At 43.2% G+C, this 12,020-nt stretch overlaps 1 protein-coding gene and 1 long non-coding RNA gene across 3 annotated transcripts in view; one reads left to right on the top strand and one right to left on the bottom strand.

The window, feature by feature from the left end:
- KIAA1210 overlaps positions 1-12,020 on the top strand; it is an 80,460-nt gene that overhangs the window by 18,153 nt on the left and 50,287 nt on the right. The window contains exons 1-2 of one of the 2 annotated variants that reach the window (XM_015128082.3): positions 6,258-6,414; positions 11,286-11,356. In XM_015128082.3, coding sequence (XP_014983568.1) covers positions 11,296-11,356 — 61 coding nt within the window. In that variant the 5' untranslated portion in view covers positions 6,258-6,414; positions 11,286-11,295. Of the gene's footprint in view, positions 1-6,257; positions 6,415-11,285; positions 11,357-12,020 lie in introns of those variants that run through there. The other variant, XM_028841932.2, reaches the window with a different exon arrangement.
- LOC144338802 (uncharacterized) lies at positions 6,324-10,995 on the bottom strand. Its single transcript, XR_013413175.1, has 2 exons — positions 9,284-10,995; positions 6,324-7,085 (listed from the first exon to the last, which is right to left on the bottom strand). It is a non-coding gene; the product is annotated as an uncharacterized LOC144338802 (long non-coding RNA).

Below are 12,020 nucleotides of genomic sequence, written 5' to 3'. Positions count from 1 at the left end.
CAATGCAATCCCTCCCCCCTCCCCCCTCCCCATGATAGGCCCCGGTGTGTGATGTTCCCATTCCTGAGTCCAAGTGATCTCATTGTTCAGTTCCCACCTATGAGTGAGAACATGTATATTTCAAAATAGCCAGAAAAGAGGTCTTGAAATGTTCCCAACACAAATGATAAATATTTGAGGCGATGAATATCTACTAAATACCCTGACTTGATGATTATACATTCTATGCATGTAACAAAATATGACATGTACCCCATAAATATGTACAAATATAATGCATCAATACAAAATTTCCAAATTAAAAAATATAATAATGTGCCACCAAAGCCATGCATCAGTTTCTGCTTTGGGTAGATATCTACCCAGAGCTCTCAGAGCCAGCATAAATGGCCATCAAGATTGTTCTCCACCACTACACTCCAGCCTGGCAACTGAGACACAGTCTGAAAAAAAAAAGAAAAAAAAAAGAAAAAAAGATTGTTCTCCTCTTCTACCCAGGTTCCCATGAGGGTGTTCACACCTGCTCCTAGGAGCACAAACAAACAGAAGTTCAAGGCTAGCTAGCTGGCCCTGGGCTTGCTGAGAACTGCTGCTGCTCTTGGCCCTTGCTGGGCAAATGCCAATCATTTTGTCTACATCCCACAGCCCTGATTTGTGCATGGATGTAGTTGTATCCTGGGTGGAACTTGGTATCAAACCCCTACCCACCAAGTGAACTCTGCCAATCAGTGGGGTGACTTTCCACAGTGGAACCATGACTACTGGTGGACTCGTGGAGTAGGACTTCTGGGGCTCATTGTGTGATCAGAAGGGCAGCCATCTTCATTATAGAGTGTCCAAGGGCTGCATTTCAGGAGCTGGCTGGACCTCTGGTGCTCTCCTGCCAACCTCCTGCAAGAAAAGAGGAAGCTGTGGGATGATTATAGCCTCCTTTCCCCTGGAGGATACTTTATTTTTCAATTAAGGGGTATAAGGGCCCTTTCTGATACTTTCATTTAAGGTGGTTCCTGGTTCCTCGATGAGTTGGCATCCTGCCATCAGACACTCCCTCTAGAAGAATCCAATCACCACCATTCTCTCCTCTTACCACGCCTCAGAATGTTCAAACTCCAGGGCTCTTTAGCCACTGCTTGGTGGATGCACATTCTTGATTGAGGGCACAAAGTATAGCAATAGTTTGAAAGGGTGGGTGCAGTGGCTCATGCCTGTAATCCCAGCACTTTGGGAGGCAGAGGCAAGAGGACTACTTGAGCCCGGTAATTTGAGACCAGCCTGGCCAACATAGCAAGACCCCCCACCACGACAAGAAAAGTTTTTTTAAAAATTAGCTGGGTATAGTGGCACATGCCTGTAAGTCCTAGCTACTCAAGAGGCTCAGGCAGAAGGCTTGCTTGAGCTCAGTTCAAGGTTACAGTGAACTACGATTATGCCATTCCACTCTAGCCTGGGCAACAGAGTGAAACCCTGTCTCAAATAAAATAGTTTGAAAGGGGTTAAAGACATTGTCCTGGGGGTAGGGAAAGCCATCTCAAACAAGCTGAGTCTTTAAAGGGATTTTGCATGTTCTAACATTTTGGCAGGGTCTAATCAGTCCAGCTGACAATTCGCTTGAGAGAGTAGCAACTTAAGTTCTTCGTAAAGAAGTGTTTGCAGTGGGGTGTACTGGGGGAAGGGAGCATATAATCCCCTTGGGTGCTTCTATACCAGGTCTGTGTTGCAGTTTACATGGCTCCAAACCTACCCTGGTTTTGGTTTCAACTGCAATTAGAGCTAGAGCCTCTAGGACTCTATTCGTCTTCTATTGTTGTGTTACAAATGACAAAAAAAAATACTGTCTTATGACAACACAAATTTACTATCTCTTGGTTTCTATGAGTCAAGACTCCAGACTGGGCTTAGCTGAGTCCTCTGCTCAGGGTCTCACAAGGCTCAATCACTGTTAGGGCTGAGATCTCCTCTGAGGTACAGGGTTATCTTTTAAACTGAATGGTTGTTGGCAGAATTCAGTTTTTTGAGGCTATAGGGCTGAGGTTCCTGGTTTCCTTTTGTTCCCCCTCTGAGGCAGGGTCTCACTCTGTCACCCAGGCTGGAGTGGAGCAATCACGGCTCACTGCAGCCTCGACCTCGTGGGCTCAATCAATTCTCCCACCTCAGCCTTAACTGGGACTACAGGCGTGCGCCACCATGCCTGGCTACGTTTTATATCTTTAGTAGAGATGGGTCTTCCTGTGTTGCCCAGGCTGGTGTCAAACTCCTGAGCTCAAGTGATCCTTTGCCTCGGCCTCCCAAAGTGCTGGAATTATAGGCGTGAGCCACTGTGCCCTGCCCGAGGTCCTTGGTTTCTTGATGACTGTTAGCTAAGGGGTTCTCTCAGCTACTAGAGGCCACATGTCATGCCCTGCCATGTGGCCTTTGACAACATGGCAGTTGGTTACTTCACGGCCAACAGGACAGCATCTGCTGCAGCTTTGACTCTCTCTGGCTTCTATTATCTGATCTCTAAACCCTCCTTTTTTTTTTTTTTTTTTTTTTTTTACTTATGTTCAAGTTTGTGTTTTGTTTATTTTTTCAACTTTTATTTTAGGTTCGGGGGTACTTGGGCAGGTTTGTTACATGGGTAAATTGCATGTTACTGAGGTTTGGGGTATGGTTGATCCTATCACCCAGGAAGTGAGCATAGTACCCTATAGGTAGTTTTCCAACTCTGCTCCCTCCCACCCTCTCCCCTCTAGTAGTCCCCAGTGTCCAGTATCTGTCATTCCCGTCTTTATGTCCATGCACACGCAATGTTTAGCTCCCACGTATAAGTGAGAGCATGTGGTATTTGTAAACCCTCCGTTTTAGAGGCCCACCTGATTAGGTTAGGTCCCCCCACGCTGAAGGAGAGGGGATTTACAGGACATGCATACCAGGGGGTGGGAATCTTGTAGGTCATCTTAGAATTCTGTTTACCACAGACTCCGTGAAATACATTTCATCCTATTACATTGTTTAAAGAAAACCAACAACATGAGGCCAGCTGCTTCCCATTAGCATTATCCATTCTGGGAGGGCAACAGAGCTGTCAGGAAAAGTCTTCTGAATCCCTGAAGCTGAATCAGGCTGTGGTTTAAAAAATTCAACAACCTTGGAAGAAGGGCCTTTTTCCCTTTTTTCCCCCTCTTTTTCCCCCTCTTTTTCCCCCAGAGCCCTTGTTCAATCCTCCAATGAGTCAGTTTGAGAAGGAAAAGGCAGCTCTGGGCCCTAAGCATCTGGGGTCGGCCTAGAGAAGCAAACAAAGCACTTTAATAATGACTTGATAATGAGACTCCATACCTCTGCTCTGCCAGGTTCCCTGATAACCATTATTACATGACTATGTTTGGTCCTTGGAAGTGGTTCTGAAAGCCTGTCATAATTTACTGGATAAAAACATATAGTTCCTCTTCCCTTATTCAGTTTGCCAGCTTTTTCAAGGGACTTCATGCAGAAGGGTCTTTTACTGAGAGTGTGTCTCAGTGTGTCCCCATATGTTTAAAAAAGACCACTTTTCCCACTGACTTCTGTTTGCCACTGCAAGACCCTCTCCACCCCCTGCATTTATCCATCCATAAACATATACAGTGAGCACCTCCTGCGTACCTGGTATTGCGCTAGGTGCTGGTAATACTCAGATAATCAAAACAAGGTCCCTGTTCTCAAGGTGATATCAGCTATGACAAGAGGTATGTGCAAAGGGCTGAGAGCATGGGGCATGGGTGGCCAGTACGTTTGAGTTGGGTCTTGAAGCATATGTGTAATTTCAAGGATGTAGGAATTACAGGGATGATGTTCCAAGCCAAGTGCACAACCTGTGCGGAACACAGAGAAAACAAAAGAACATGGTGATTCTGGGAGGTCAGAGCATGGGGGTGTGAGTCGGGGTGGGCTGCTGGGAGACTGGACCCCCTCCAGCGGGCAGAGAACACCAGATTGCAGAGGGCCTTGAGTGTTAAGAACTTGGCTTTTATCTTGCAGGCAGCAGGAAGCTGGTGGACAAGTTTAAGCAGGGGAGGCTCATGGTTATATTTCAGAGAGAACACTGTGCCTTTTTTGAGATTGTGAGGTGACTGTAGCTTTTTCTAAATATCATAAATAAAAGTATAGCTCAGAGAAGGCAGCCCCAAGGTCACCACCAATGAATCATGGTATGATTAAGGAACAAATTTATTTTAAATTGATATTAGCCATAATGAGGCACATGAAAGAAATATACAGTGATGCCTCTAAAAGGAGATACTTGGGAAGGAAAGCTTTGTTTAATAAGATCAGCTTGTGGGGGCAAAAGGACAGAAAAGGTGGTGGCTGGAAAGCAGGAAGAGGCAGCGTTTCTTTTACTGAAACCTCTTTCTCCGTGAGGGTCCAGACCTAGCCCAGCTGAATGGGGCTCCACATTCAGGGTTCACCTGGCTAGGATATCTAGGAATGGGCTCTGTGTATCAAGGGAAAGAGGGGTCCAAGAGTGCTTGGTTCTGTACAGGTGAATAATCCAGGGCTGGGCGGGAAGACAGGTCTTGCTAAACTGGAAAACAAGGGGGTTCTTCTTCTAAGACAAGTCTTCCTCTGCCCCCTATAGCATGCCTCTGTGTCTGAAGAAATTTCTGACCACGAAGGTGGTTCTTTTATAGGAACCACTTTTATTTTAATAATATATTTTACTTAACCCAATATAGCCACCATATTATGATTACTTCAACATATAATCACTATAAAAATGATATCAATGGTATATTTTACATTCTTTTTGTTCACAGTAAGCTGCCACATCAGCTGCATCGGTCTCCTGCTCCAAAGCCCCGAGTGACTTGCCATCAAGCTCAGAGTAAAATCCACAAAGGTGGATTTTATTGAATTTTTCAAAAAAAAATTGAAGAATTTTTTTCTTTTATTGAATTTATGCATTAATTCAACAAATGTTTATTGAGTGCCTGCTATTCCCCCGACACACCACATCTGATTCAACAGTGAATCCTTTGCCTCTTTCATTGTAGGTACCATTCTGGGTCCTGGGAGATTCAATGATGACCAAAATAGACAAGGACCCTGACCTTATGGAATTTACATTCAAGTTGAGAAGATAGACAAGAAACTAGTAATTAACATAGAATATAATTTTAGGCAGCAGTGAGGGTTATGAAGATGTTAATAAAGAATAATTGGCCTGGCGCAGTGGTTCACGCCGGTAATCCTAGCACTTTGGGAGGCCAAGGTGGGCGGATCACCTGAGGTCGGGAGTTTGAGACCAGCCTGACCAACATGAAGAAGCCCCATCTCTACTAAAAATACACAATTAGCCGAGCATGGTGGCTGATGCCTGTAATCCCAGTTACTCAGGAGGCTGCAGGAGAGTCACTTGAGCCCGGAAGGCGGAGGTTTCAGTGAGCCAAGATCACGCCATTGCACTGCAGCCTGGGCACAAAGAGGGAAACTCTGTCTCAAAAAGTAAATAAAAAATAAATTAAAAAAAATAATGGGATGGAGAGAGAGTGGGAACATTTTAACTAGGATGATCATGGACATGCTCTCTGGGGGGAAGTAACATTGGATGCTTGAATGCTGCAAAAAAGCCAACCATGCAACTATCTGGGGAAAGAGTCCTCCAAGCAGAGAAAGCAGCAAATGCAAAGATCCTGAGATTGAAAGGCGGCATTACCAGGAGGGCCAGTGAGGCTAGGTGAAGGGATGAAGTAGGGGGGTAGCGGGTTTGGTGATCAGTGGAGCATGGGGTGGGCTTGCATCACATGAGGCCCATGGTAAGGGGCTGGGATTTTACTCTGCGCTTAATGGCAAGCCACTGGGGGGTTTGGAGCAGGAGGCTGATGCAGCTGATGTGGCAGCTTACTGTGAACAAAAATAATGTAAAATATACCATTAATATTATTTTTATAGTGACTATATGTTGAAATAATCACAATATGGTGGTTATATTGGGTTAAATAAAATATGTTATTAAAAGCAGTCTCATTTGTTTCTTTTTTCTTGTTAAAAATGTAGCTACTAGAAAATTCAAAATACGTGGCTTGCAATTCTGCTCACGTTAACATTTCTATTTAATGGTGAGGGTCTAGGAAGTGACTGTAGTCAAAGAAGAGAGCCAAGGACAGAGCCCTGCAGTGCTACATTTCAAAATCAGGGAGAGGAGAGAGATCCAGCAAGGGCGACCCAGAAGGAACAGCCAATAAGGTAGGAGGAAAATTAAGGGAGTGTGGTGTTCCAGAAGACAAGTGATAAAATTATTCAAAAAGAAGGGCGTGGCCAATCACATCAGATGCTGCTGAAAGTTAAAGAAACTGGTGGATTCAGCAAGCGCAGTGTTGGTGGACTGGCTTGGAAACAGTTCAGTTTGGAAGCCTGATTGGAGAGCTCATGAGAATAGAAAGTGAGGACATAAAGGCAGTAAGTATAGATAACTCTTTAAAGAGTTTTACTTTAAAGAGATGCAGAGGAATGGGATGGTAACAGCAAGAGAATTTGAACTCAAGGGGAGATTTGTGTTTTGCTGTCGTTGCTGGGTTGTTTAGGAGGGGAGACAGTTTTATATGTCCAGTTGGATTGGCTGATGGTGGCGTTGTCAACAGAGTGCCTGCTAAAAGCCTCAGGGTTTTTAAGATTTGGTTGGGGAAGTAAGGCAAGTATGCTACAAAGAATTTCAGACAGGACAGTCTAAGCTCAAGGGTTAAATGCGATGATTCTATTAGTGCTCTAAAAATTCAGATGCAGCCAAGATGCCCTCTTTCTTTGTTCTCCCTCAACTTTCATATTTTTCTCTTTAGTGTTTTTTTTCCCTTTCTATCTTCTACACTTGACAGTGGTAGGTCAATGACAATGTTAGCCTACCATGGCTTCACATTTTGGTTAACGGGCTTTTTTTCCCACAGGCTTCTCTAAGATAGTTTATTTCCCCAATGTCTAAAAAGGCTTCTATAGCGGCAGGGGTGGGGGTACTGCTGTGTTTATTAAGATGGCCAGGAACTTACCAGTGACACAAATTCCTCCTGTTCTCCCTCTGAATTTCCTAAGAGCTTTTGAATTATTATTATTATTATTTTTCGAGACAGGTTCTCACCCTGTCACCCTGGCTGGAGTGCAGTGGCGTGATCATGGCTCACTGTAGCCTCGACTTCCCAGGCTCAAGTGATCCTCCCACCTCAGCTTCCTGAGTAGCTGGGACTACAGGCATGCACCACCATGTTTGGCTAATTTGTTTTGTATTTTTTCTAGAGATGTGGTTTTGCCATGTTTCCCGGGCTGGTCTCAAAGCCCTGGGCTCAAGCAATCCACCCACCTTGGCCTTCCAAAGTGTTGGGATTGCAGGTGTGAGCCACTGTGTCCAGTCAGATGTTGAATTTTCATTCCTCTTTGCTCCTGCCAGATCTCCAGATCTTGGAAAACTAGCAGAGACAGTAATGCCAAGGGTAAAGTCATTCTTTCTAGGACAATGCATTGGTGTGTAAATCCACTGATGTGGGCTCTCTTGAAGGTCTGTATATGATAAGAAAGGCGCTGTGGTTATGGAGTAGACGGGGTGTGTGTGTGCATGTGTCCCCATGTGTGTGTGTGTTGAGGGGGGTAATTATTGATCACTGTGAGGGCCTGGGACTCAGTCATCTTCAGGCAGAATTGTAATATTAACTCATAAAAGTTGAGTGACTTAAAGTATCAATACCTTTCAGCCAGGAATGTACCTGTCATTGAACAAATTGGATTTATTACTTGTGGCAGTGAGGGGGAATTGTGGGGAACCATAGGGCATCTCGATAAGTGGGTCTGAAGCAATCTTGACACCACAGCCCTGTCAGTTCTCATGGTGACTTGGAACCTTTTGTTCTCTAAGGCTTCAGTCACTCTGGCTATGTGAACTCTCAAGTTCTCCTTAGCCTTACAGCCTGTGGCCACCACTCCCACCCTCCCACCCCCCAACTCTGGAGATGCATCAGGGATTTACAGCTAGAAAGCAGGACAGGGTGGGCCTGAAGCCCACCCATGAAAGAGCAATGGCAGCGTAGCTGTCTGGGAACAGAGCAGATCTGGAGTGGCAAGGGAATTCTAGAATCTACTTAACCCCACTTTACAATAGTTCATTCAGTTACAGCAATACCTCAAGGAGAGTTATCATAGGGGCAAAGTCTCTGCTTGCCTTTCTACGGCCTTCTGGCGCGGATGAATATAGCACCCTTTCTCTGGATTATGGTGCTCATCAGATCCCCCACCCCTCACACACACATACAAACTTTCTTTCTTTCTTTTTTTTTTAGTTTTACAATTTTTAAATTATACTTTATGTTCTAGGGTACATGTGCACAACGTGGTTTGTTACATATGTATACATGTGTCATGTTGGTGTGCTGCATCCATTAACTCGTCATTTACATTAGGTATATCTCCTAATGCTATCCCTTGCTCTTGTCCCCACCCCACAACAGGCCCCGGTGTGTGATGTTCCCCTTCCTGTGTCCAAGTGATCTCATTGTTCAATTCCCACCTATGAGTGAGAACATGCAGTGTTTGGTTTTCTGTTCTTGCGATAGTTTGCTGAGAATGATGGTTTCCAGCTTCATCCATGTCCCTACAAAGGGCACAAACTCATCTTTTTTTATGGCTGCATAGTATTCCATGGTGTATATGTGCCACATTTTCTTAATCCAGTCTGTCATTGATGGACATTTGGGTTGGTTCCAAGTCTTTGCTATTGTGAATAGTGCCGCAATAAATATGTGTGGATGTGCCTTTACAGTAGCATGATTTATAATCCTTTGGATATATACCCAGTAATGGGATGGCTGGGTCAAATGGTATTTCTAGTTCTAGATCCTTGAGGAATCGCCACACTGTCTTCCACAATGGTTGACCTAGTTTACAGTCCCACCAACAGTGTAAAAGTGTTCCTATTTCTCCACATCTTCTCCAGTACCTGTTGTTTCCTGACTTTTTAATGATTGCCATTCTAACTGGTGTGAGATGGTATCTGGTATCTCATTGTGGTTTTGATTTGCATTTCTCTGATGGCTAGTGATGCTGAGCATTTTTTCATATGTCTGTTGGCTGCATAAAAGTCTTCTTTCGAGAAGTGTCTGTTCATATCCTTTGCCCACTTTTAGGACAGGCACAGTGGCTCATGCTTGTAATCCCAGCACTCTGGGACGCCAAGGCAGGGGAATCACTTGAGTTCAAGACTAGCCTGGGCACATAGTGAGACCCTGTTTCTCCATAAAATGAAATAAAATAAAATAAAATAAAATAAAATAAGCTGGGCATGGAGGAGCACGCCTGTAGTCCCAGCTGCTATGATGGCTGAGGTGGGAGGACCTCTTCAGCCAAGGAGGTTGAGGATGCAGTGAGCTATGATTGCACCACTGCACTGCAGCCTGGGCAACAGAGCAAGGCCCTGTCTCTAAAACTATTGTCAACATTGATTTCTAAAAGTTTGATTATCAACTGGCATGCTTCCTTAGAAGCATGACATAGAGTCATGGGAGAATTATCCTTTTCATGATCCCTTTGGTTGTTTCCCGTTTTTAACTATTTGAAACAATGCTGTAACACACATTCTTGTATGTATATTGTTGTATGCAAGTGTGACTATCTATAAGGTAATGTTCGAGAAGTGATGTTCCTGGATCAAAAGGTATGTGCATTTTAAATTTTGATAGATATTGCCAAATTGCTCTTTAGAGAGTTAGAACTATACTCCAGAGTGTATGAGAGTCCCTATTTTTTCCCACCTTCGTCAGCAATGCAATATCATCCAAATTAAGGATTTTGACAATCTGATAGATGACAATACTCATTTGATATGTTGATTTCTATCTCTTTCATTATTAGTAGGATGGAGCCTCTTCACATGTGGTTATTTGTATTTCTTTTTCTGCTAACTGCTTTGTATTCTTTGTCCCTTTTAGACCAAGTTGTTTGTCTTTTATTGATTTATATGAGTTCTTTATAAATTAAGAAATTTGGCCCCTGTATCTGTCATATTTGTTGCTAGTATTGTTTTCCAGTTTGTCATTCTTTTATTGCCTTATTTTTTTCCATAAGTTTTACTTTTCTTTTTGAGGCAGGGTCTTGCTCTGTCACTCAGGCTGGAGTGCAGTGGCATGATCATGGCTGACTATAGCCTCAATTTCCTGGGTTCAAGTCATCCTCCCACCTCAGCTTCTGCAGTAGCTGGGACTACAGGTAAATGCCACAATGCCCAGCTATTTAAAAAAAAAACTGTTTGTATAGATGAGGTCTTGCTATGTTGCCCAGCCTCAACTCAAACTCCTGGGCTCAAGTGATCCTCCTGCCTTTGCCTCCCAAAGTGCTGGGATTACAGGAAAGAGCCACTGTACCCGGCCTGAAATTTTCATGTAGCCAGATGTTTCAGTCTTTTGTTTGTGGCTCTGCGTATTTATCAAAACAATTTTGTCTCCCTGAGCACACCATGAATAGTAATAGGCATCCAAAGTTAATGGGCCCCAACTCACAAAACAATAGATCAGGTTTTTGCATTTGTCTTTTTTTGGTAACAGCTTTATTGAGCTATAATTCACATACCATACAAGTCACCTATTTAAAGTATACAATTCAATGCTTCTTAATACAGTCACAGATTTTTGCAACCATCACCACAATCAATTTTAGAACATTTTCGTCATCTCCAAAAGAAGCCCTATCCGGGCACAGTGGCTCATGCCTGTAATCCCAGGACTTTGGGATGGCAAGGCAGGAGAATTGCTTGAGCTCAGGAGTTCTAGTTCAACATAGCAAGACCCTGTCCATACTAAAACTTCAAAAATTAGTTGGGTGTGGTGGCATGTGCCTATAGTCCCAACTACTTGGGGGACTGAGGTGGCAGTTTTGCCTGAGCCTGGGAGGTCAAGGCTGCAGTAAGCTGTGATCGCACCACTGCACTCCAGCCTGAGTAACAGAGCAAGATACTGTCAAAAAAAAAAAAAAAAAAAAAGAAAAGAAAAAAAAAAGAAATCTTGTACTCTTTACCAACCCCCCCGGCCCCCCCCCCACCAAAAAAAAAAACCCCTCCCAGCCCTAAGCAAGACATTCTCTGTGTCTATGTATTTGCTTATTCTGGACATTTTATGTAAATGGAATCATTCGGAGTCATTGTCTTTTTTAAAGGAAGGATAACTCTCTGTAATGGCAATTCCATTTGTATATGTTTTCTAGGCTATTTTAAGAATATAACTGAAGGATAAGGGGTAGGGTGAAAGGATTGCAATACGCCCTGACTATCAAATGATGATCTTTTGCTTTTTATTTTATTTTAGTCATCCTACAATGGCTGAATCACTAAGTGAAATTTGTGACAGTCTGGATGTTCTGGAGGCCAGTGATGAGGGTAAGTAACCCAATAAAACTTTGATAACCAGAATTAGATTTGTTCACTGTGTTTATTTAGCTCCTAGGACAAAGAAGCAAGGCACAAGAAAACAAGCTCAGATCATTAGACTAAGTCACGACGTTTACTTTTCAGTTTTCTAATTTCTTCTTTGTCACCTCCAACACTGATGGTCAAAGATTTGCCTGAGGTCCTGCAATCTTCTTTGAAAATGGTTACCAGATTTTACTTACTAAGGCCTTTTCTGCTTCATCAGAAAAAAAAAGCAATCAGAACAGACCATGATCTGACAAATTCAACTGAGGTTTTACTGTAGATAGTAATTCAGATCTAAGCAAGAGATTAATTTGTTGAGGAGTAAAAGGAGGTAGAAACAAAAGATGCCTCCACAGGCTTCTGTTAAATAGGATTCAATTGACAAAAATTCTCTTTGGCAAAACTTACTTGTGTATCCCTTGCCTAAACTGTGGCGCAATCTGTGAGTGATAGGTGATCATGCATGGAACAATTAGAAAGGGAGGCAAATGTCACTAAACAATGATAAGCTTTACACACACACACACACAAAATAAAAAAGAAATCATAAGATGTAATGTGAGACATTGAGCGTAAAGACATAATTGAATTGAACAGTTTATTGGGTTGTTCTTCCATTCTTTTGCCG

Source organism: Macaca mulatta, chromosome X (genome assembly GCF_049350105.2).
Source record: "Macaca mulatta isolate MMU2019108-1 chromosome X, T2T-MMU8v2.0, whole genome shotgun sequence".
Taxonomy (NCBI): Eukaryota; Metazoa; Chordata; class Mammalia; order Primates; family Cercopithecidae; genus Macaca; species Macaca mulatta.
This window is presented reverse-complemented; position numbering and strand designations above follow the sequence as displayed.